At 35.5% G+C, this 26,385-nt stretch overlaps 1 protein-coding gene, 1 long non-coding RNA gene and 1 other non-coding gene across 3 annotated transcripts; 2 read left to right on the plus strand and 1 right to left on the minus strand.

The window, feature by feature from the left end:
* Positions 1–3,164: 3,164 nt before the first annotated feature.
* On the plus strand, positions 3,165–3,845 carry LOC140894519 (uncharacterized). The gene is made up of 2 exons (XR_012153850.1): positions 3,165–3,287; positions 3,464–3,845. It is a non-coding gene; the product is annotated as an uncharacterized lncRNA (long non-coding RNA).
* Positions 3,846–17,244: 13,399 nt separating this feature from the next.
* On the minus strand, positions 17,245–17,350 carry LOC140869902 (small nucleolar RNA R71). The gene has a single exon (XR_012146892.1). It is a non-coding gene; the product is annotated as a small nucleolar RNA R71 (small nucleolar RNA).
* A 655-nt stretch (positions 17,351–18,005) lies between these two features.
* Positions 18,006–22,025, plus strand: LOC140861722 (uncharacterized). Its single transcript, XM_073264740.1, has 9 exons — positions 18,006–18,401; positions 18,569–18,647; positions 18,723–19,459; positions 19,988–20,092; positions 20,230–20,380; positions 20,878–20,948; positions 21,066–21,579; positions 21,664–21,795; positions 21,865–22,025. Exons 1-9 carry the CDS (start codon positions 18,006–18,008, stop codon positions 22,023–22,025), a joined length of 2,346 nt encoding a protein of 781 aa, XP_073120841.1.
* The last annotated feature ends 4,360 nt before the right edge of the window (positions 22,026–26,385 follow it).

A 26,385-nucleotide genomic window follows, 5' to 3' on the forward strand; every position in this document is an offset into this window, starting at 1 on the left:
GGGCACTGCCCGGGTGAGGTAGCATAGACTGCTTCAATTGGGCTATGTCTATGCTGGCACACGGGCACTGCCCGATCTGCCATCATTAACGGCCCGGATCACCCGGAAGATCAAATGATTTGATCTCCCGGGTGATCCAGGCCGTTGGATCCCCACCCGGGCACTTCCCGGGTGAGGTAGCATAAACTGCTCCAATTGGGCTCAGTCTATGCTGACAGACGGGCACTGCCCGATCTGTCAGCATCAACGGCCCGGATCACCCGGGAGATCAAATCATTTGATCTCCCGGGTGATCCGGGCCGTTGGATCCCCACCCGGGAATTGCCCGGTGAGCTAGCATAGACTACTCCAATTGGGCTCAGTCTATGCTGGCAGACGTACACTACCCGATCTGCCAGCATTAACGGATCCGGGCCGTTGGATCCCCACCCGGGCACTGCCCGGGTGAGGTAGCATAGACTGCTCTATAAAAATTGATATTAACAAAAATATTTTTTGAAATTATTGAAATTCATTGATGTAAAAGTTGTGTTCTTATATTGTTAATTAATTTATTAGGTAATTTAATATATTTAAAATGCTAAAAAAATTCATTTGAATTTTATATCTAAAATTTTGTGTTTTCAAATACAAATTATGAACATTCAAATTTTATTCACTAGACTAATTTCAAAAATTTCATCACTAAATATTTAGCTATTTTAAAATTTTCAAAATATATTTTTCATATTGAATCATAATCTACGTACAATATTTTAAGAAAATAAAATTAAAATATTTTCCCAATTACTATACAATATTTTCCAAATTCCACAATAAATTTTGCATATTTTCCCAATTCCACAATATATTTTACATATTGAATCATAATTTACGTACAATATTTTAAGGTATAAAAAATTTAAAATATTTTCTCAATTGCTTTAATTTTTTTCAGTATAAAACCTCCTTCTATTCTTTACAAAGTGCACGTAATATTTGTTTCCATAGAAATTTTAGTAACAAATATAATTAGTTAATTAATGGACAAGTCTCCATCTCCCCATGTGCTATTCCTCGTCTTTCTCCTCCCACAATTGTCAATTACCTTTCTTTAATTTTTCAAAAGTGTCCATTCTTATTATGAGAACAAATTGGGAGATTACCACAATATAAAGAAATTAAAATACGTATCTTTGAACATTTATAGCTTTAGTCAAATTGATATTAACAAAATATGTTTGTAAATTATTAGAAACAAATTGGGAGATTACCATTCACCACAATATAAAGAAATGAAATTGCGTATCTATGAACATTTATAGCTTTAGAGTGTGTTTGGTTTCAATAGAAAAAAGAGAAAAAGTTTTTTTTTTAAAGTGATTTTATTATCTCAAATGTGTTTGGATAAATTTTAACTGCTTTTAAAAGCACATAATTAAGCTAAAATAAATGTTTTTTTAAAAGCTCATATTTATAGATTTTCAAATGCTTTTTTTATAACTCAAATTTAAAAGAGTTCGGTCAATCTATATACTCAAACACAAAATTATTTTTTACTTTTACTTAAAAAAAATGCTTTTAAAAGCAACTAAAAAAGCACTTATTTTTTTTAAAAATACTACTGAAATCAAACGGGCTCTTTGTCAAATTGATATTAACAAAATATGTTTGGAAATTACTGAAATTCATTGATGTAAATAGGGGTGTTCATATTTCGGATAAAACCAAAAAAATCGGAAATCCAAACCGAAAAAATCATAGACCTAACCAAACCGAAAACCGTATTTTTTAATTCGTATATAAATATTAAAACCGAAGTTTATTTGGTTCGGTTTTGGATTATATATGTCAAATCGAACCGACCGAAAAAACCAAAATTTAATTAGATTAATAATTTTATTTATATTTTATATTTACATTATATATGTTATAAGATGATATTTAGTGAATGAATAATCATTTTGAATAATTTTTAGTTGATTTTTGTTTATTTATTTATTGTTGTTGTTTATGTAATTTATAGTTGATTAATTGATTGTTGTTTATGTAAGTCATTTAAACTTTATTTTTAAATATTTTTACTAAGAAATCATGTAAAAAAAACATATTATATTTTACAATGTATTTATATTATTAATTTTCATAATTCTATCAAAATCAGAATAACCGTAGCAAAATTTTTTTTGTTTTTTTAAAATATTATAAAACTGTGGTTGAATGTTTGTCCTTCTATTGTTTGTTATTTTTTTTGTTTCTTCACTCTATGACTATAACTTTAAGTTGTGTGTTGGGGGATTTAAATTACATGTTGAATAAAATTTATGTTTCTTTTATTATGTTATGTATTATTAATGATCAAACCGACAAAACCGAACCGTATAAACCGATCCATTATAGTACAAAAATCAAACCGAACCGAAGTAGAACGGTTTGATTTCGGATTACATTTTTTATAAACCAAAAACCGAAAAACCGAACCGAAATTAGACAAATTAAAACCGAACCGACCGATGAACACCCCTAAATATAAAATTTGCGTTCTTATATTGTTAATTAATTTATTAGGTAATTTAATATATTCAAAATTCTAAAAAAAATTCATTTGAAATTTATATCTAAAATTTTGTATTTTCAAATTCAAATTATTAACAATCAAATTTTATTCAATTGACTAATTTCAATAATTTCATCACTAAATATTTAGCTATTTTAAAATTTCCAAAATATATTTTAATCATAATCTACGTACAATATTTTAGGAAAAGAAATTCAAAACATTTTCCCAATTACTATACAATATTTTCCCAATTCCACAATATATTTTACATATTGAATCATAATCTACGTACAATATTTTAAGATATAAAAAAATTTAAAATATTTTCTCAATTTCTTAAAATTATTAACAATCAAATTTTATTCATTTGACTAATTTCAATAATTTCATCACTAAATATTTAGCTATTTTAAAATTTCCAAAATATATTTTAATCATAATCTACGTACAATATTTTAGGAAAAGAAAATTCAAAACATTTTCCCAATTATTATACATAATTTTCCCAATTCCACAATATATTTTACATCATAATCTACGTACAATATTTTAAGATATAAAAAAATGTAAAAAATTTTCTCAATTGCTTTAATTCTTTCAGTATAAAAACCCCTTCTCTTCTTTACAAAGTGCACATAATATTTGTTTCCATTGTAATTTTATATAACAAATATACTTAGTTAATCAATGGACAAGTCCCCATCTTCCCATGTGCTATTCCTCGTCTTTCTCCTTCTGATTGGTGTCGGTCGGTCTCTTTCTTTATATAATTTTATTTCACGAATTTACAAATTGTTCATATATCCACCAAGTGACATCAAAACAAAAATACGATGCGGAAAAAAATATTGTTTGGTTATGTAATTTTATAATTAACGAAATCATATTTATGTACTAACAAGTTTACGTAATAAATTCTGACAGGTTTTATGCCATCCAACGCAAGATTCTTGGGGCCAAGATGCAAACATGACGTTCAGTGTATAAGATATTGCCCAAATAGAGCAATTTGCGTTGGTGGGTTTTGCCTGCGATGTGAAAAAAGTATGGAACAAAGCAAGATTGAGAAATGCACTTCAGAAGATTGCAAGAGAACTTTGCGTGTGTGATGGGCAGTAGAAGAGATTCAATCATCACATAAAGTTAAATTAAATATTATAATTAGTTATTTATTGCAAGAGAACTTTGCGTGTGTGATGGGCAGTAGAAGAGATTCAATCATCACATAAAATTAAATTAAATATTATAATTAGTTATTTATGATTATCATAATGATAATAACAAATTTTATGTTTTATGAAATATTTTTCTTAAATTTTCATCCATTACATGATCCATGAATCATATGATCCAACGTAAGATTATTCAAATAATTATAAGGGAATAGGGGTTGCACATAACCAGTTTGAGGTGTTGTCACAAAGTGCTGACAATATCTTCAATAACACCTTAGTAATACGCAGCGGAAAATAATTAAAGCATGTATAAAATATACTAGCAACCAAATAAACAGACTCAAGAATAATTATGCAAGAGTATAAAATACTCTTGCAATGCCTCAGGACAAAACTTTCACTGGAAAACGATCAAAGAGTTTTACAAACCCTAAAACTAGTGATTATTGTAAAAACACTTTTTCTCTTAACATGTGAGAAAATAAACCATAAAAACAACTCTTAAAATTCTATATGAAATAGAATAAAAAACTAAAACAAGGAGTTGAAAATCTTGATACAAAAACTCGTAGAGACTAAACACTCTTTCATCCTTGATCTTCAAGTGTTCTTTAAAGCATCAAGTAATCACGACCGATACGAGCTTCAGAAGATCTTTGTTTCTTCCCTCAAAGTACGTACGTGAAGCTCTCACACAACTCTATGTTAGTTGTTCTCTCGGCCTCTTTTTTTTTTTTTGCACGCCCAACTCAATATATAGGCAAGATCCTTCTTGTATTAGTTTCCTTGTAGGCGTGAGATACCTCAAAATTTGATCATATCAAATCTACATAAATAAGAAAAGATAAGTTAGATATGAGATAAGCGAATATTATAATTAAGCATAACAATATCTCAAATCTACTTAACTAAGGAAATAAATAACTCATGTAAGCCTGGACCCACAACTAGTTGTATCCCTGAACCATTGAGTGTTACACAAGTACTGGTTTTCCTGTTTCCGTTGAGATAATAAATCAAAGAGTTGAATTTATGAGAAATAAATTTGACTGGATCGATAGATAAGCTTATAAATTATTTATAAAGGCTTATAGAAATTTTGAGAGCAATATTAATTAAAAGGGTTTAATTAATTTTTCCAAGTTGGACTTGGATTTTAAAGACTCATAAAATTATATATTGTTTATAATAATATGTATATATTAATAATATATATATTAATAGTGTCGGCCATTATTGGCCAACACATATTAATTATATTATTATTATTATTATTATATATATATATATATATATATATATTATATTTTGAGGAGCACCCCAATCAATATTTCAATTGATTGGGGAGAGTCTCAGATAATGATAAGGGGAAGAAATTGTTTCTTCTCTCCGCTGCTCGAATTGTTCGAAGCTCTCTTCCTTCCAGTATTTTTCTTTGTTAATTTTTCAACGGAAAAATTTCTTCTTTTTTTAAGTGCAATTTAGAAGAGGAACAGAAAATCCGGTCGTGTACCTGATTCGAAGATTAAAGAAAGGTGAAACTCCAGTTGATTGTTCGTAGGGAAATACAACAAGAGCTATTTACGAAATTATTTTGAAATAGTTGGAGCCATCATCAATATATTTAGATTGATAGGTAAAATTCTTGAAACACCCTACGTATATTTATTTAAACCATACGAGTGTCCAAGAAAATTTTGAACGCCAAAATTAATTTTAAACTTCCGCTGCGTCTTGTACACGATCGAGATCCGAGATCCAACAATTCTGAACACCATTGATGTTGCTACCCTACAGGATTCGAAGTGGTTTATAACCGCCTCTAGTAAAACTGAAAACCGAAATAAAAAAAACGATGACCAAACTGAACCTATCGATGAACACCCATACTATTTAATAGTCATTTCTCTGTTCATCTATATGACCCAAATGTTGTTCTCATGTTCACAAAATAAAGTGTTTGGAAGATGATTAAAAAAACAAAAAACAAAAATAAAACAAAATTGATTGAAATCAATTATTATTAAATAATAATGGTGCAATAAAATAATCTCTGTAACGTTGGCTCCTTGCACAACACCAACTTTTTTTTTTTTTAAACTTTGCACAACACCAACTTAAAGAAGTGAATATTCAATTCTTGGGCTCTTTTTCGTCGGTAATTGAGAGATTAATTAGTCTTCCAATGCTTCAAGTCATTCGTGCAAGAGGACAAGAGCAACAAGGCCAAATGCAATATAATTGTAGTGCAGATCGATAGAGTACCATATAGAGAAAAAGACTCTCCTTCCAAAAAACAAAACAAAGACTGGCTATAAATAAAGCTATTTTTTATATTAGTTTATCTTTCCCTTTCCAAAGCAATCTCAATACTGTGGCTAGAAATAAAGACTGCATAGACACACTTAACTCAAAATAGTATAAAAACCATCATAAAACGCAAATCATTATCATAACCAGAACGTGGCTTGTGATCATAATTCTTTGCTTAAAGTAAAAAATGGATAATAACTACATTGCTAACAGATAGTTAAGAACCACGCAACAAAAAAAACATAGTTATCAATATCAGCAACAAGAAATTGAGCTATCGTCATATCTTGGCCAAGCACGTACCCACTTTGCCATCCTTCTATGACACTTTACAATTCTATTGTAAATCCAGCACATAACTAACCATCCTAGATTACAATTCTATGTGTCTCCACCTCCCTGAATGTATCCTTGTTGGAAAAGAAAATAACCACACCAATAGCAAGGTACATGATCAAAAGCAGAAACTAACTAGAATGAACATCAACAAATACATTAATAAGCCATAAAAAAAATATCAGAGCACTATCTCAAATCTGCCAAAAAACAGTATTGAAAATTTCAATATTATGAAAAAAATCCCAAAAATCAAAGACTTTCATCATTAGTTTCATTCTCCACATCTGGAAGAACATCAACCATTAAGCCCTCTACATCATCTCTAATTAACTCAACATCTACAATATTCACATCACCTAATATCAACTGCATATTAGAAAAGTTATTATGAGTAAAATGCATTGTATCCATGTCATATTCATGATATAACCGAGAAATTTCATTAAAAAGGGGTCAAATTGGTCGTTATCAAGCGTGAGAATTTTGAATATTCCGTGTTTTTGTCTAAAATTTGAGTTTTTGAGTTTTATGGTATCTACTCATGGATTTAAGGTTTTTGGCAGGGAAAAAAACTGAAATCGAAGCTAGGGAATGAACAATTTGAAGATATGGGACATAAGTTTATCCGCCTAGGCGAGTACTTTTTATCGCCTAGGCGGGAATCGCCGAAGAGAAGAATGCGGAGGCAGAACGTTTTCCGCCTAGGCGGGATTTCAATAGTATAACAAGATGGAGGCAGAACTTTTTCCACCTAGGCGCGATACGCTGTTCAGCAAAGAAATATTTTCTCGGATTTTAAAAAAGGAAGGACAAAGTGTGAGGACTCTTATCATATAAAAAATTCGAGATTAGGGTTGGAAGAGGCATCTTTTGACGGCTACAACTGAAGAGAACGAGAGACGTAAGGAGTAACTTGAAGAATTGGCCGATAGCGTTTATTTTTGTTCCAAAAACTCTTTCTCTAGATTAATTCTTAGTATTATTTATGAACTTAGATGTTTTTCATGGATTTGATGTGTAGCTAAACTCTTTTTATTGAGATTTAGGGGACCGACCCCAAATTTTGACTCTTTAATATTGATCTTCGAATTTTGACGAGTGTTTAATTATGTTATTGTTTTTGCTTGGAATTGTTGAAGCGTAGCTAACTTCTACAATATTTTATATCGTGATTTGTTTCGAAAGAAAAATTCATGATAGGAAAAGATAACATAGTTCATGGATTTACAATTTCTATAGACATATGAAATTGAATACATGTTGATAGTGATAATCCAATAGGTCGAAAGCTAAGGGATTCCAAAAATCGTTAATGCAATTTGATACCTATTAAATAATTGAAGACATTTAATTATTTAATGGTATTAAGTTAGTGTAACGCCCCAAATTTATCTTAATTCAGTTTAATTGAGATAATCAGAGTTTTCAGAGTTCAAGAACCGAATTGATTTTGATCGGGGTCTTTTTTGCAAATTTTAGAATTTCAGGGACTAGAGTGCAAATTATGGAATTGTTAGATATTTATAAGCCCTTTTTGACTTTTCAACCAATTCCTTCTCCATTTTATTCTTCTCTCTCTCGGCTCGCCTCTCTCCTCCATTGTTGAAGAAAAACGTGACTTCAAGCCTTGTGATTTCAGTTTCCAATCGATCCGTCCTTTGGAATTTAATTCTGAAGGCAGATTAACGATCACGGCAGCAAGAGCTCTGTTATACCATAAGTTTTGCTACGATCCACGAACTTTGATTTTGGTTGGGTTGTCAGAATTTGATAATTTTTGGGTATGATGTTCTTGAGCTAGCATAGACCGTGTATTTGAAGTCGGTTTGGAAAAAGAACAAAGTTTGGATTTTATATGATTTTTGGCGCATAATTTCGAAAATGGGGTTTTGGATTTTAGTTGGAATTGGTTGTGTTTTGTTGGATTGGTATTTGGGTTGAATTTTATTGTTGATGATTATTGATTGGAGGTTGTTGGTTTGACCGTTTATAGCCGTTATGCCGTCGAAATCGAGTTTTGGATTATCGGTTGTTTTGTTTCGGTTTGATTTCCGGGTTTGTTTGAGTTAATAGATTGACATCGAATCCGTATGTTTCATATTTCAGAGTTGGGTTGAAGAATTCGGTTTGGAACGAACTGGAAGTTGAATCGATTCGAGAGTTGAAGATGGTATATTATTGAGCTTCTCCATTTTGATTTGTTTTGATTTGGTTAAATATTGATTTAGCTCGTGTCATTTTCAGATTGGAATCCCCGACGAACTTGAAAAGGTAAAAGACGACTTTGGAATGGAATAGGACGATTAACTCGAATCCAGAATGATTCGAGTGTCCTATGGAAAATCACATACTTGCATGCTACTTGAATTATATGTTATTGTTTTACTTGAATCAGTTGAATGAGTTTTGATTTGCATTGCATTCATATTGAGTCAATTACCTTTGTTTTGCGGGCAAGAGAGGCCCAGAAGAGTTAGATGTTCTGTGGACTATAGTTGAGTGACATTGGTTAGCAGATTTCTACCAATTGTCGAGAAACACTCTCTATAGGTGGCCAGAATCTAGAGGAGTAAAATATGCACCGTCCACCTCGATCGGGAGTGTCGGTGAGTTGGTGATATTTTATCCTCGGGATCCCAAATAAGAGAAGAGAACCTTTACCTTTTGATTATCCAGACTTGATAATCCCAGATTTTTAAAGTCATGCATATCATTTTAATTCCGCATTTGAATGAATTTCTTATGTATATCTTGAGTTGATATATTATGTGGAAGTTGATGCATATCATGTTGTGATATGTTTATGTTAGATTGCATGTTAGTCTCTTTTACTGGGAATATTATTCTCACCGAATTATCCGGCTGTTGTCTTGTCTTTGTATGTGTGCTTGGCAACAGGTGGGGCAGGACCGAGTCAGAGATCGCATGGCTAGGTGGTCGAGTGATAGAGTGAGGCCTTTGTGTTCTAGAAGTCGAATTGTAATTCGAACTCGATTTATATTTTGGATTGTAAACTAAGATTGAAATCATGTTCTATTAGTTGGATTAGATGTATAACTTTATAACTATCTTGTGTTGTAAGATGCATGTTTTAGATTGGAGTTTTGATTGGTGTCTGAATGGTTGAAATCCTGCCCTGTTCTGATGTTTTTCTGGGCAGAGGGCGCGCTCGATCGCGCAATTCGTCGGATCGAGCGCGGCCCTTAAATTGCTGAGGCAGCAACTTCGCAGAAATTGGTGCGCTTGATCCCACGAGTTCGTGCGATCGAGCGCAGCACTATTTACCAGCACCTAGCGCATTTTGGGTGCGCTCGATCCTACGAACTCGTAGGATCGAGCGCGGCACTATTCATCCGAAAAAAAATTTTTGTTTCGTTTCCTCTACTCTTTTGTTCGATTGAAGTTTTTATTCGAGTTTAGAATATTAGAAACGAGGTCTCACATTAAGTGGTATCAGAGCGATAAGTTTCTTGGACCAAATTAGAGTGAGCGGGGTAGATCGAGTCCGCATGAATCGAATTCTCGCATGTGTTTGAATTATTTTATTGATTTGTTTAGATTCCATGCGAGCATGCCTATTATGTGAAGATTATTTGAATTGCATGATTTTGTGATTTAAATTGTAGAGCATGAATTATTTGGAATATAAAATGTAATTGTTTCTCTATTGCAATTGAATATTTCTGAGATAGAAGAAAATTATTGAATAGAGATTATGGACACGAGATGATTGAGCTTGAGATTGAGATGTTTGTGTCCTAATGCTCTCGAATTTGAGATATGTATTCCTCGATGAATTTTGAACAAGAATTATTCCGCATCGAAATTCGATTGAACGAAGTTGTTCCACGACAGAAGAATGGACGTTACACTGACACCGATGGAAGGCTTGTTGATGAGGTTCCGGACCTTTCAACCCCCAACCCGGAGGAATGCAGAGAATGCGGTGGAATGTGTAAATTGGTTAGAAGAAATCGACCAGTTATTTGATTCTCTAGAATACAACGATGACCGTAGAATTCGGTTAGTTATGTACCAACTACAAACGACTGCCAAAAGTTGGTGAATTTCTAGGAAGAAGGCATTAGAGAATCAAGGTTTGGTTGTTTTGTGGAGTTTGTTTAAAGCTGAATTTCTCAGACAGATTCCGTTCCAAAAACCGACCGTATACAGAGGAAGTACCCCTAGAAGTACTTTGCAACCGAGAGGGCAGTCATTCAAGAAGTATGGGAGTAGTTATTCTAGCTCCAGCGGATCGAAACAATCTGGTTCCGGACATAGTTCAGGATCTTCCGGTGTGACTTGTAATAATTGCGGAGGTCAACACCTCAGTGAGAATTGTCTAGGAATTTCTGGATGCTGCAATATCTGCCATTTTCCAGGACACTTTGCTAGGAGATGTCCTCAGCGTTATACCATTGGATCTCAGTCGGGGAGTTCTTTTAGACCGATGGTTCAACAGGAGAGACAAGCTCGTGTGGTTCACTCTTTTCAGCCGCCGCACCAGAATCAACTTAGAGGCTCTTCAATCATGAATCAACCTCCGATTCAACAGACATTGAATCTTGCTCTGAACGAGGATCCGCAGACTTGTGTTGCACCCGATGATGACACAGCAGGTAACCGTTGAGTATGATTTTATACTCTTATTCTGATTGTTCTGTTACGCTCCTTATTTCTTAACTGAGGATATTACTAGGATGCACAATCTGCTTTTGAGTTTTGCATTCCGTAGTTTCTTTTGTTCTATTTGAGAAAAGAAATGGATTTCAGGAGAGTCAGTTCAGAATCTCCAAAGTCAGAATTGATGGGAATTGGTAGGGACAAAGAAGTAGTGCACTTCAGTTATCAGATTCTTATTATCTGTTTAGTTGCTTTATTCAGTACAAGGCAAACGTGTTTAAGTTTTGGAAAGTTGTCAGATTTAGATCCGAGTCAATAGACGAGTGGAAATCCTCCGGTAAGAAATTTTGATTCAGGATTCTTTGCTATTGTCTATTGTATGATCGTTTGATTTCAGAAATTTTGCGGAGGAATTCTATTTGTATGCAGTTGATGTCTTAGAATCTAGCCCATATAGAGTGATAAATCAGTGGTTAGGGAGTTTGATGGTATTTCCAGATAAGATTCCGGTATTGCCTCTGATTTATGAGGTTGATTTCAGCAACGACTTGAGATCAGACATCATCAGCAGAGAGTTAGTAAGAAAGAAGTAAGGAAGACTGGATTTGAAATAAGGTATGGCCGCGTTGATTTTGTTGTAGTACCGTTGAATTGTAACTCGTCTTCAGTATTATAGGCCCTTTGGACTAAACCTATCAGAGAGATTAGATGAATTCGTGAGTATTCGATCGGTGGATTTCACATTCGTTTGTAGAATTGTACTGATCTTTCAGAGCTTTTGAGAATCGTATGTCGGATTGTGGTACCAAGCAGTTGTATGCTATTCTTTGATGCCTGAATTCTGTTTGGATTAAGTTGTCTTCCTCGATTTGATGATCTAGATCGACGTCCTTATCTGAGATTGGAAGATTTTTGAATTCTATCCCTGATTGTTCGAGGGATTCTTATCGTTTGTGAAGCCGATTACTTCGCAGAGTATGTTCTTCTGTTTGGACTTCATCTTATGAGAACAGTGCTTATTGATTGCAGAAGAGATTGACCAGCGCTTCTGAATTCTTTATTCTTATATATTGAATACCTTACGGTGCCTTGCACTTATTCTTATTGAGACTTGAGGCATATTCTTATTCGGAAGAATCGATTATTAGCTTGAGCATCGAGACAGCGGAAGACGCTCGAGACTCAATGTATGAATCTGGACTTTAAACTCGTCGCGATCTTATTGATTAAGAAGATCTGTGTTGCTTTTCTTATGAGGAAATTTCCGAAATTTCCCTGATATTGGAAACTGTAGTAATAATTTTGCCATACACACTGAGGGTAAGAAAGAGAAGATGATTAGAAGTACTGAGGAATTTTGATTGGAAACCCTTTCCTTCCGGAGATATTGAATGCAACAGCTGTTGCTCTGAGCTGAAAGATGTGTTTTTATTTTATCTACCATCGGTATTTCTCTTTGATTGTGATTGATACAGTTTCGATTTTGAGTTTGAAGCAGATATGAGAATCCGTTGAAGAAATTCAGATTGAGTTAGCAGTTCGCGTTTCAGTTCAGTGCAGAGATCGTATATTGTGAGTAATTGTTTCTGTTATGCCAGATGTTTAGGGAAAGCAGAGTATCTAGAGATCGGCACTTTGGAGTTATTCAGTATTCTTTCAGATGACAGACGGATATTTAGAGGATTGAGGAATTGATCTTTTCAGAACAGATGCAGAAGGAAGCTTAAAGAATAACTACTGATAATCTGGACTGTCCACAGCTGGTAGCTGAAAGAGAGATCTGATTTCGGTTGTACCGTTTATTTATTTCAGAATAGAATTGGGAACATTCGATAGGTGTTGTCGCAAAGCTATCGGTCAGTCTGAGTTTGAATTGCCATCCGAGTTTGTATGGCCGATTGATGAATCTGCTATTGTTTTCCCTACAGAATGGTTCTCAGACATGATCATATGTTAGTGTTTCTGTCAGAACTTTTGTCAGATTTATTGAATGTCAAATTTGGTCATTTTAGGTAGAAATATTGGTTATGGTCTTTCTTTTGGTTTAGTCTTCGAAGAGACTTTTGTTAGTGTAGTACATCTGAGTTCAGTGATTATCCTCAGAACGACGGACAGCCAGGACAAATGATATGGATTTAGAGGCTTTGCCTGCTGTTTAGAAAAAGTTTTTGTATGAGCAGTCTATGCCTTCTCTTAAGCTCAACTTTTACCAGACTTGGTAAATCATGGTACCAATCCCGAAGGTCCAAGGTTCAAATGAGAGGAAGATATGAAACTCTCTGATCCTGGGAGGGGGAAATATGAATCATGGTGCTTGACTCTTGCACAAGCTGAAGAGTGTCGCTAACTTCTATGAAGTTCTTGTACAACAAAAACTATCAGATGATTATCTAGATGGAATCTTTTGACGAGTTGTGCGGGCAGAATTGAAAACCTCTATGGTATTTGGATGGTTCTTCTTCTGAATCACCTGTTTTGGGACCAGATTTGGTTCGAGGTTTACGAGCAGTTGATGATGGTGTGTCAAGAATGAAGGGGACTTGGACTAAGTGGTCAAACTATTCAGATTTTAGATGCAGACTTTTGTATTTTGATCGGAAAGATCAAATATTTCTGAAGATTTTGACTTTCAGAAAGATTTGTCAGAGATGAGAAAAGAGAGAAATCGTCTCTGAGATTGTTTGAATCTCATTAGAGTCCGGAGATGATGGGCGAGGTTGCCTACAGACTTGTTTTATTCCGTCTCTTTCTGGTTTTTGTGAAGTGTTTTCCCGTCTTGTGATGCGGATTATAACCAGATCCTTGTTGTCGGATTAACATATCAGAATTTCTTTTGCTCTTTAGCTGATGAGACTGAATTTATTGAAGTGACGAATTACATGAGACGACTGATTCAGAGTATGACCGAACAGAGTAGTAGCTTCACAGCCAAACCGATTCAGTTGTGTTTGTTCAGATGAGCCGATACAGATTTGGAGAAGCAGTTAGAAGAACAGAGTTTGGTTGGAATAGCAAATTCAGAGTCAGTCCTGAGAGAAGAATCTTTATTGCAGTTTTGACTCTATCTCGTTCTTATGAGATTGAACCGTTTTGATTTCGAGGACGAAATCTATTCTTAGATGGGGAGAATTGTAACGCCCCAAATTTATCTTAATTCAGTTTAATTGAGATAATCAGAGTTTTCAGAGTTCAAGAACCGAATTGATTTTGATCGGGGTCTTTTTTGCAAATTTCAGAATTTCAGGGACTAGAGTGCTAATTATGGAATTGTTAGATATTTATAAGCCCTTTTTGACTTTTCAACCCATTCCTTCTCCAATTTCTTCTTCTCTCTCTCGGCTCGCCTCTCTCCTCCATTGTTGAAGAAAAACGTGACTTCAAGCCTTGTGATTTCAGTTTTCGGTCGATCCGTCTGTTGGAATTTAATTCTGAAGGCAGATTAACGATCACGGCAGCGAGAGCTCTGTTATACCGTAAGTTTTGCTACGATCCACGAACTTTGATTTTGGTTGGGTTGTCAGAATTTGATAATTTTCGGGTATGATGTTCTTGAACTAGCATAGACCGTGTATTCGAAGTCGGTTTGGAAAAAGAACAAAGTTTGGATTTTAAATGATTTTTGGGGCATAATTTCGAAAATGGGGTTTTGGATTTTAGTTTGAATTGGTTGTGTTTTGTTGGATTGGTAGTTAGGTTGAATTGTATTGTTGATGATTATTGATTGGAGGTTGTTGGTTTGACCGTTTATAGCCGTTATGCCGTCGAAATCGAGTTTTGGATTATCGGTTGTTTTGTTTCGGTTTGATTTCCGGGTTTGTTTGAGTTAATAGATTGACATCGAATCCGTATGTTTCATATTTCAGAGTTGGGTTGAAGAATTTGGTTTGGAACAAACTGGAAGTTGAATCGATTCGAGAGTTGAAGACGGTATATTATTGAGCTTCTCCGTTTAGATTTGTTTTGATTTGGTTAAATATTGATTTAGCTCGTGTTATTTTCAGATTGGAATCCCCGAAGAACTTGAAAAGGACGACTTTGTAATGGAATAGGACGATTAACTCGAATCCGTAATAATTCGAGTGTCCTATGGAAAATCACATACTTGCATGCTACTTGAATTATATGTTATTGTTTTACTTGAATCAGTTGAATGAGTTTTGATTTGCATTGCATTCATATTGAGCCAATTACCTTTGTTTTGCGGGCAAGAGAGGCCCAGAAGAGTTAGATGTTCTGTGGACTATAGTTGAGTGACATTGGTTAGCAGATTTCTACCAATTGTCGAGAAACACTCTCTATAGGTGCCCAGAGTCTAGAGGAGTAAAATATGCACCGTCCACCTCGATCGGGAGTGTCGGTGAGTTGGTGATATTTTATCCTCAGGATCCCAAATAAGAGAAGAGAACCTTTACCTTTTGATTATCCATACTTGATAATCCCGGATTTTTAAAGTCATGCATATCATTTTAATTCCGCATTTGAATGGATTTCTTATGTATATCTTGAATTGATATATTATGTGGAAGTTGATGCATATTATGTTGTGATATGTTTATGTTAGATTGCATGTTAGTCTCTTTTACTAGGAATATTATTCTCACCGGATTATCCGGTTGTTGTCTTGTCTTTGTATGTGTGCTTGGAAACAGGTGGGGCAGGACCGAGTCAGAGATCGCATGGCTAGGTGGTCGAGTGATAGAGTGAGGCCTTGGTGTTCTAGAAGTCGAATTGTAATTCGAACTCGATTTATATTTTGGATTGTAAAATTAGATTGAAAGCATGTTCTATTAGTAGGATTAGATGTATAACTTTAGAACTATCTTGTGTTGTAAGATGCATGTTTTAGATTGGAGTTTTGATTGGTGTTTGAATGGTTGAAATCCTGCCCTGTTCTGATGTTTTTCTGGGCAGAGGGTGCGCTCGATCGCGCGAGTTCGTCGGATCGAGTGCGGCCATTAAATTGTTGAGGCAGCAACTTCGCAGAAATTGGTGCGCTCGATCCCACGAGTTCGTGCAATCGAGCGCAGCACTATTCACCAGCACCTAGCGCATTTTGGGTGCGCTTGATCCTACGAACTCGTAGGATCGAGCGCGGCACTATTCATCCGGAAAAAAAAAATTTGTTTCGTTTCCTCGGCTCTTTGTGTTCGATTGTAGTTTTTATTCAAGTTTAGAAGATTAGAAACGGGGTCTCACAGTTAGTTTATCATAACTTGAAAGATTATGTTAATAAATTAGGGAATCTTTTCAAAAACATGAGTTGGTTGTTTGAATTGGTTATCATAGTCAAAAAGGGGAAGGTGAACTAAAATCTCAACAATTTTCATCAACATTTGAATTTAATTTTTAGAAAAATTATTCTATATCTTTGATTGTTCTTGTCTTTAATTGATTATTTGCTGATAGTAATCGGATAGAAAAATTCTAAATTTTTGTTTATACTTTCTAGAGAAGCATAATTAAGTGGAAATTGTTTAATACAGTCTTTGTGGATGATACTTTTACTTATCCACTATCTTAAAATTTGACTCATGCACTTGCGACAATCTCGAGCTTAGCGGTTTATTTATTTATTTATTTCTTTAGTTGATTCACTATGCAAGAAAAGCTTGATCAAGTTTTTGGCGTCGTTGTCGGGGACTGTTAATTTCAAATTTACTGCTTAGAGATCTTCTTTAGTTTTGTTTAAAATTTTACATTACTAATCTATTTTTCGTTGCAGGTATATCTTCTGGTGCATGCTACGATCATCACACTCAGAACTCGAACCTTTTGATCTTGAAATTGAGAGAACTTTTCGTAAGAGGAGAAGACAACAAAGAGTTCTGATGGCTAAAAACGAACCACTGCGGGGAGATGGCGAGGACAACAATGGGCCACCTGCTACTAGATCTATGATGGACTGCGCTCAACCATCCATCAATGTTTTTAGGCCTAGCGTCATTCGACCAGAAATTCGTGCTAATCAGTTCAAAATCAAGCCAGCTATTATCCAGATGATTCAGAATACAATACAATTCGGTGGATCCGCCTTAGCTGATCCGAATGCTCACATTGCAAATTTTCTAGAAATTGGTGATACCTTTAAGCATCAAAGAGTTTCTGACGATGTTGTTCGTTTACGTTTATTTCACTTTTCATTGGGAGATAAAGCTAAGGCATGGCTGAATTGTTTACCTGCAGGTTCCATCACTACATGATAGGACATGGCCAAAGCGTTTCTTACCAAGTATTTTCCTCCATCAAAGTCTATGAAATTGCAGACAGACATCACAACTTTCTCCCAGTCAGATCAGGAATCACTCTATGAAGCATAGGAGTGCTACAAAGATTTATTGAGAAGATGCCCACATCATGAACTACCAGACTGGCTTGTGGTACAAACTTTCTATTATGGTTTATTATCTACTAACCGTAATATGATAGATGCAGCAGCAGGTGGAAATATTTTTAGAAAATCACTAGAGGAAGGTTATGAATTATTAAAAGAGATGGCTTCTGGCAGTTATCATCCTCAGTCTGAGATGAATATGTCCAGAAAAACTGCAGGATTTCATCAAGTTGATGCAATCACTGCGATGTCTGCCAATTTGGAAGCTCTTACAAAGAATATTGATGGTTTGATCATGGGAAATTCTGTTATGCATATTCAAGAGGTGTTCTGCAACAAATGGGGAGGTGAGCATTTCACACAGGATTGTCAAGATGATAACCCTTTTTATGTGCCAGATGGGATGCCAGTGAAATAGGTGGGGAGTTAGAATCGTCCAAGAAACAACCCATATTCAAATTCAAACAATCCGAGTTGGAGGCAGCATCCAAATTTTTTGTGGGGAGGTTAGAATAATCAGTATAGACTGCAAGGAAATCAAAATTATGGGAAGCAACTCCAAGAGGGGAAATCACCATTGGAGCAAATGATGAGAAAGTTTATGTCTTCCACTGAGACCAGGATGCAAAACCAAGATGCATCGATAAAAAATTTGGAGAATAAAATAGGTTAGTTGGAAAAAGCAATGCCCAGCAGAGAGCCTAGAACATTACCAAGCGATACCGAGAAAAACCCAAAAGAGCAAGTCAAGGCAGTGGAATTGAGGAGTGGAAAGAAGCTAAATGCCAAGATGACTGAGCAGAATGAGAATCAGAAAGAAGGTGATCAAGAGGCTTCAACATTTAAGATTTCTAACTCTACACAAACACCCACAGCACAGCCTAATATTGTCATCCCACCCCCGTTTCCTGCATCACTTAAGAAAGCTAAGATTGATGCACAATTTGCAAAATTTCTTGAGGTGTTTAAAAAACTGCATATAAATATTCCTTTTGTTGATGCTTTGTTGCAAATGCCTAGCTATGCAAAACTTTTGAAGAAAATCTTATCCAACAAGAGGAAAATAGAGGCGCATCCAATGGTGAACTTAACTGAGAATTGTTCTACATTAGTGCAAAACAAAATCCTTCCTAAATTGAAAGATTCAGGGAGTTTTTCTAATCCTTGCGTGATTGGGAATATCTCTTTTCATAACACTCTTTGTGATTTAGGTGCGAGCATTAACTTGATGCCATTTTCTTTTTTTAGGAAACTTGGGATGGGAGAGCCACAACCTACAAGAATGTCTTTGCAGCTTGCAGACAGATCCATAAAATATCCATGAGGGGTAATATAAGATGTGTTAGTCAAAGTTGACAAATTCATATTTCCAGTCGACTTTGTGGTACTTGATATGGAAAAGGACGTGGAGATGCCATTAATTTTGGGTCGACCCTTCTTGGCAACCAGAAAAGCAATATTGATGTCCAAAAATGGAAGTTGTCATTAAGAGTAGGAGAAGAGGAGATCACCTTTGATGTCTTTGATGCAATCAAACATTCACTTCATGATCATGATTTTTATAGAATAGATTCATTGGATTCACTTTTGTATAATTTTGTGCATGGAGAGTTGAAGGATCCAGTTGAGGCCGCACTCACCAGTAGAGGAAGCGATGATGCCGTGGATAAAGAGATAGCAAATATCATAGCATATCTCAATGAAAATCCTCCATTAAAGAAGCCACTGAGACTCCGACTAGAAGATCTTGGAGATAGGAAGGATCTATCTCCTCAAAATCCCAGTCTTGAAACAACACCAACTCTTGAACTAAAACCCCTACCTTTGCATTTGAAATATGTTTATTTGGGAACAAATAATAATTTACCTGTTATTATTTCATCTTTGTTGACAGATGCAATGGAGGAAAAACTAGTGGAAGTCCTTAGAGAACACAAAGAGGCATTTTCTTGGAAGGTGGCGAACATCAAGGGAATCAATCTATCAGTTTGCATGCACAAAATTCTGATGGAAGAAAAGTATACACCGTTGGTTCAACCTCAAAGGAGAATTAACCCAAAGATGCAAGAGGTAGTGAAAGCTGAGACCATTAAACTTCTGGATGCAGGTATTATTTATCCTATCTCTGACACTGCATGGGTAAGTCCAATTCAATGTGTTCCTAAGAAAGGTGGTATAACTGTAGTGACAAATGAAAAAAATGAATTTATACCCACAAGAACTGTGATGGATTGGCGCGTGTGCATTGATTATAGTAAATTGAATGATGTCACCCATAAAGACCATTTTCCCCTCCTCTTTATAGATCAAATGCTTGAGAGGTTAGCGGGTCATGAGTTTTATTGTTTTTTAGATGGCTATTCAGGATATAATCAGATCATGATTGCACTTGAGGACCAAGATAAAACCACTTTCACTTGTCATTATGGCACTTTTGCTTATAGACGAATGCCATTTGGATTGTGTAATGCACCGGCCACTTTTCAAAGATGCATGAACGCAATTTTTCATGACATAATTGAGGATTTTCTAGAGATTTTCATGGATGATTTTTCTATATTTGGATCTTATTTTGATATCTGTCTGGAAAATTTGCATATGGTTTTGTTGCGCTGTGAGGAAACTAACTTAGTGTTGAATTGGGAAAAGTGTCACTTTATGGTGCAGGAAGGGATTGTGCTTGGGCACAAGGTTTTTGAACAAGGCTTGGAAGTGGATAAAGCGAAAGTTGAAGTTATTAAGAACTTGCCACCGCCGACATCTGTCAAGGGAGTTAGAAGTTTCTTAGGCCATGCCGGGTTCTACCGGCGATTTATTAAGGATTTTCAAAAATTTCTAAGCCTTTATATTCCTTGTTAATGAAAGATGCACAATTTGATTTTAACTATGATTGTATGCAGGCATTTTAGGCACTGAAAGAGCGACTGGTGACAGCTCCGATTTTGGTAGCTCCTGATTGGAATCTCCTTTTTGAGATAATGTGTGACGCAAGTGACACAGCAGTAGGTGTTGTTTTGGGTCAAAGGAAAAACAAGGTATTTCACACTGTCTACTATGCAAGTATAACTTTAGATGAGACTCAACTGAATTATGCAACCACAAAATAGGAATTTCTTGCTATAGTATTTGCATTTGATAAGTTTCACTCGTACCTTGTTTTATCTAAAGTCATTGTGTACACCGATCACTCAGCATTGAAATATCTCTTGGCTAAAAAAGATGCAAAACCACGCTTAATTAGGTGGATTCTTTTACTTCAAGAATTTGACTTAGAAATAAGAGATAAAAAAAGGTGTAGAGAATGTTGTAGCTGATCACTTGTCGAGACTTGAAAATTTGGGTGAGGAAAAGAAAAATGAAGAGGGTGAAATAGGTGATTGGTTTCTTGATGAACAGTTATTCACACTCAAAAATTGCCCATGGTTTTGCAAATTTTGCTAATTATCTTGTCACAGGCACACTTCCACCAAATTTATCTTTTCACCAACGCAAAAAATTCTTGTCGGACGTGAAATATTATCTTTGGGAGGAACCATTTTTGTTTAATATTTGTGCAGATTCCATGATAAGGCGATGCGTACAAGAAGAAGAGATGCAGCCGATCATGAGTCATTGTCATGATCGTGAGGTAGGTGGTCACTTTGGACCAATGAAAACAGCGGCAAAGGTACTATCATGTGGTTTTTATTGGTCTACCATTTTTAGGGATACTCGTGCATATGTTGTTTCTTGTGATTGATGTCAGGGCACATGTAACATCTCTAACTGGAATGAAATTCCCTTAAATAATATCATAGAGTGTGAAGTGTTTGATGTATGGGGGATTGATTTCATGGGACCATTTCCCACTTTCATGAAAAAATATATTTTGGTTGCGGTTGATTATGTCTCAAAATGGATTGAGGCAAAGGCTTGTGCAACTAATGATGCTCATGTGGTATTGAAATTTCTGAAGAAAAATATTTTTAACCGATTCGGCACACCACGAGCAATCATTAGTGATGGGGGTTCACATTTTTGCAACAAATTATTTGAAAAACATTTAGCTAAATATGGTGTCACGCACAAGATCTCCACCCCATATCATCCCCAAACTAGTGGGCAAGTGGAAGTTTCAAATCATGAGATAAAACAAATTTTGGAAAATACACTTAATACAAGCAGGAAAGATTGGTCGGTAAGGTTAGATGATGCTTTGTGGGCATATCGCATTGCCTTTAAGACACTGATAGGCACTACGCCTTATAGGTTAATTTTTGGTAAATCATGCCATCTTTCTGTCAAGTTAGAGCATAAAGCTTATTGAGCAATCAAATCTCTAAACTTTGATTATTTGGCTGTAGGTGGAAAAAGGTTGCTACAATTGGACCAACTAGAAGAATTTTGGGAGCAAGCTTATGATCTGACATTATCATACAAGGAGCAAACAAAGAGAATCCACGACAAGCGGATCAAGAAAAGGGAGTTCAGAGAGGGTGACACAGTGTTGCTTTTAACTTCGAGGCTGAAATTATTTCCGTGCAAACTCAAATCGTGATGGTCAGGCCCGTTCGTCATTGATAAATTCTACCCATCGGGCGCCGTGGTAGTGAAGGATTCTCAAGCTGCACAATTCACAGTCAATGCACAGCGCCTCAAGCACTACATGGGTGAAAACTTTGACGCAAAAATTGGAACTGATGTGTTCCTATCAGAAAAAGCTTAAATCAGAGGCTATCAAAGTTTTGCTCTAGACTATAAATTGAGAACTACTTCTCTATCCCTTGCTTTACTTAGTTACCTTTAATTTTTCATTAGTATTTTGATTATTCAAGTTAATTTGTTTTTTTTATTTACTCTAAAAAAAATAATGAATTTTATGCGCAAGGTTCCGCCTAGGCGGTGAGAAATTTCCGCCTGGGCGAGAAATTCTCTGTTTTGACTGATTTTCGTGCGCATACATCCCGCATAGGCGGAAATTTTCTACCGCCTAGGCATGATGGATCGGGGTTTAAATCCCAGATTCCTTCTTCTTTCTTATTTCATGCATCTCTCTAAATCTCTCGCCCCTTTCTCGAACCCTAACAGTATCCACACCACAAATCCACTCTTCACTCTCGAATTCCTTCAATTTGCAGATCTATCACATTAAGGGAGCACCAAGCTTTGAAATTTAAGGACAAATTCGGCCAACAGTAGGAGATTCAATCCATCCAATCCGAAAATGTCTCCAAAGCGCAGCAGGGTGTTGGGGTCATCTTCATCGAGTTTTTCTATTTTATCGGGTAAATTCGTCTCTCAAGAAGAAAAGCAGAGATTTGAACATTCAAAATTAGACCGCACTTGTTGGCCTGAGCGTGGATTTCACATTAATAAAAGGAAAAGTTTTTTTTTGTGAGGATTATTGAGGAAAGGGGTTGGCAAAAATTTTGTGCCCAACCAAAGGCCGGTATTGTTCCGTTAGTAAAAGAGTTAATGCAAATGCTAAAGAGGGTAACGAGAGAAAGTATTCGTTCGAGGAAAATGGGTGCCTTATGGTGAAAATGTGATAAACGAGTTGTTTGTGTTTAGCCGAGGTGGATACTATGACGTATGATGCATTGTATGCAGAGCCGGATTGCCATATGATTTTGAATGAATTGTGTCATGACGGGGCGGTATGGAGCGATCCTCTGAAATTTCTGCTATTTCAGAAGAAATATCTCAAAGTCGTACCCGCTTTGTGGTATGCATTCCTGGTGTGTAGATTGATGTCGGTCTCCCATGTTAGCGAGGTTAAAAAGGACAGGGCCGTTCTTTTATTTGAGATCATGAAGGGTATGACGATCAACGTTGGACATATCATTTCATCTCATATATTGCAGTGCGCCCATAGCCCGAATACTAAGCTATTTTTCCCGACCATTATCACCGAGTTGTGTGCATTGGCTGGGGTGCCGACAGGGGCGGACGATGAATGGATCCAACCTCAACAACCCATTGATGAAAATTTTTTAGCGGGAAATAAAGATACAAGAGCCCAGATTCCCCCAGGAGGGAGTTCGAGTGCAGCTCCACCGCCTCAAGCGAAACGTCGATCTCTGACTGCTAAGGTCGATGACTTATATTCGTGGGCCGAACATCAAAACTAGTATCAAATGCTGAATGCCCAATACATGACATCTGTGGATTAATTGATGAGGGCATTGCTGATCACTTGGGCATGGACTCTTCTTTATATCCGAGGCCACCACCGTACCCGCCAGCATTTCAGTTCCCATACTCAATGGGACCACCCCAAGCTGATGATGAAGGAGTTGTGCCACCGGAGCATGAAGAGGAGGAGGATTGATGGCACCAGGAGAGTTTCTTTTTACTTTTCAATTTTTTTTGTTTTTGTTTTATTTGAGTTTCGGTGTTTCTTTGTTGCTTTTTTGTATTTAGTTTAGTTGTTTTAATTATGTTGCAGTGGGGACACTGCAATGTTTTAGTATGGAGGACTTTGTTAGTTTATTTAGTTGTTTTAGGTTTGTTTTTTCGCCTTCCTGCTTTGTTCTTTCAAATTGTGAATTTTTTTTTTGAAAAAGTGAAAATAAGAGGAGCCAGTGATGATGTTGGGTTGATGCGAACATGTTTTAAACTGTTGGTACTTTTTATGCTAAGCACCCCTGAAAATTTCAAAACATGAGAAACCGTAAGTTGAGTAGTGAATAATTTTAAGCACACATGTTAAACCAATGAAATGTAGCGATGTATTGGATGATGTTTGTGTCTGTTGGATCATTGCACGTCAATAGGTGTTTGTGGAACTTGATAGCGTTTTTTAATCCCAATAATTTTTACAACATTGAATGCACGATCTTGGGCGCAACTGTTAAAAGTTTTATGAAAATTTTTGTGAAAATCAAATTAACTCCATCCGGGTTATGAGCAAGAGATTGAAATCCTAATCACTTGTTCTTGACTAAGTTTGCGGATTAAAATGGGATAAAGATTAAAAAATTTTAAAATAAAATAAATGACAATTCCATCCGGGCCTAGAAAGGGATTGAAATCCTAATCACCGATCCATGGCTAAGTTTGCGGGTTCAATGAGATTGTAGCTCCATCCGAGCTATAGACGATAGGATTGAAATTCGAATCCTCTCTTATTTATATCAGTATGCGGGTAATTATTAGGGTTTTAAAAAAAAATCGGGTGGAAAATCCGGAGGTGCGTAATTTATCTCAAGAAAGTCGTGTTTTTGTTTGGAGATTGTTGGGAGGAAGGAATGCGTGATGTTAATACTTACACTGATTTGTCATTGGTCGTTAAGCACTCGTAGAACTAATTCTTTTAAAGTTGCATGTAACTGGAATAACATGACACACACACGTTCACTTACTCTTCGAAGGTGTATTGTGGAAAATTTGAAGGCAGTGCTTTATTGCAATTCATTTGAAAGAAAAGATGAAAGTTCGTTATTGATTCTCTGAGGCTTTTTGAAAAAATATATGTTGTTCAGAAATGGTGATCTTATTTTGAGGCCATAACCTATTTTACTCGAGTACGAGTAAAAGGTTAGTATGGGGGGGTTGATATAACCCGGAAATTGCATTAAAAAGGGGTCAAATTGGTCGTTATTAAGCGTGAGAATTTTGAATATTCCATGTTTTTGTCTAAAATTTAAGTTTTTGAGTTTTATGGTATCTACTCATGGATTTAATGTTTTTGGCAGGAAAAAAACTGAAACCGGAGATAGGGAATGACCAATTTGAAGATATGGGACATAAATTTTACCGCCTAGGCGGGTACTTTTTACCGCCTAGGAGGAATCCTTGGAAAGTTGAAGTTGTGGGCAGAAGTTTTTACTTTTTACCGCCTAGGCGGGAATCACTGAAGAGAAGAATGCGGAGAAAGAACTTTTTTGCCTAGGCGGGATTTCAATAGTATAACAAGATGGAGGCATAACTTTTTCCGCCTAGGCGGTAAAATCGTATAACAATATGGAGGCATAAATTTTTCCGCCTAGGCGGTAAGATTTTACCGCCTAGGCGCGATACGCTATTCAGAAAAGGAATATTTTCTCGGATTTTAAAAATGGAAGGACAAAGTGTGAGGACTTTTAGCATATAAAAGAGTCGAGATTAGGGTTGGAAGAGGCATATTTTGATGGCTACAACTGAAGAGAACGAGAGACGTAAGGAGCAACTTAAAGAATCATCCGATAGCGTTTATTCTTGTTCCAAAAACTCTTTCTCTAGATTAATTCTTAGTATTATTTCTGAACTTAGATGTTTTTCATGGATTTGATGTGTAGCTAAACTCTTTTTGTTGAGATTTAGGGGATCCGACCCCAAATTTTGACTCTTTAATATTGATCTTCGACTTTTGACGATTGTTTAATTATGTTATTGTTTTTGCTTGGAATTGTTGAAGCGTAGCTAACTTCTACAGTATTTTATATCGTGATTTGTTTCGAAAGAAAAATTAATGATAGGAAAAGATAACATAGTTCATGGATTTAAAATTTGCATAGACATATGAAATTGAATACATGTTGATAGTGATAGTCTAATAGGTTGAAAGCTAAGGGATTCCAAGAATCGTTCATGCAATTTGATACCTGTTAAATAATTGAAGACATTTAATTATTTCATGGTATTAAGTTTGTTTATCATAACTTGAAAAGAGTATGTTAATAAATTAGGGAATCTTTTCAAAAACATGAGTTGGTTGTTTGGATTGATTATCTGAGTCAAAAAAGGGAAGGTGAACTGAAATCTCAACAATTGTCATCAACATTTGAATTTAATTTTTAGAAAATTATTCTAGATCTTTGATTGTTCTTGTCTTTAATTGATTATTTGCTGATAGTAATCGGATATAAAAATTCTAAATTTTCGTTTAAACTTTCTAGAGAAGCATAATTAAGTGGAAATTGTTTAATACAGTCTCTGAGAACGATACTTTTACTTATCAACTATATTAAAATTTGACTCGTGCACTTGCGACAATCTCGAGCTTAGCGGTTTATTCATTTTTTTTCTTTAGCTGATTTCACTGTGCAAGAAAAGCTCGATCACTTCATCCCCCATATTCTAAGAATATTATAAGTTTATACCTT

Source organism: Henckelia pumila, chromosome 4 (assembly GCF_033568475.1).
Source record: "Henckelia pumila isolate YLH828 chromosome 4, ASM3356847v2, whole genome shotgun sequence".
NCBI classification, from domain to species: Eukaryota; Viridiplantae; Streptophyta; class Magnoliopsida; order Lamiales; family Gesneriaceae; genus Henckelia; species Henckelia pumila.

Excerpts from the sequence above, each read along its gene's own strand:
- LOC140861722 (XM_073264740.1), top strand. The coding sequence starts at position 18,006 with ATGCCCAGCAGAGAGCCTAGAACATTACCAAGCGATACCGAGAAAAAC. Across the intron at positions 20,093-20,229 it reads CGCCGACATCTGTCAAGGGA|GCACTGAAAGAGCGACTGGT; the intron begins GTTAGAAGTTTC and ends CAGGCATTTTAG. Across the intron at positions 20,949-21,065 it reads GTCATTGTCATGATCGTGAG|GGCACATGTAACATCTCTAA; the intron begins GTAGGTGGTCAC and ends GATTGATGTCAG.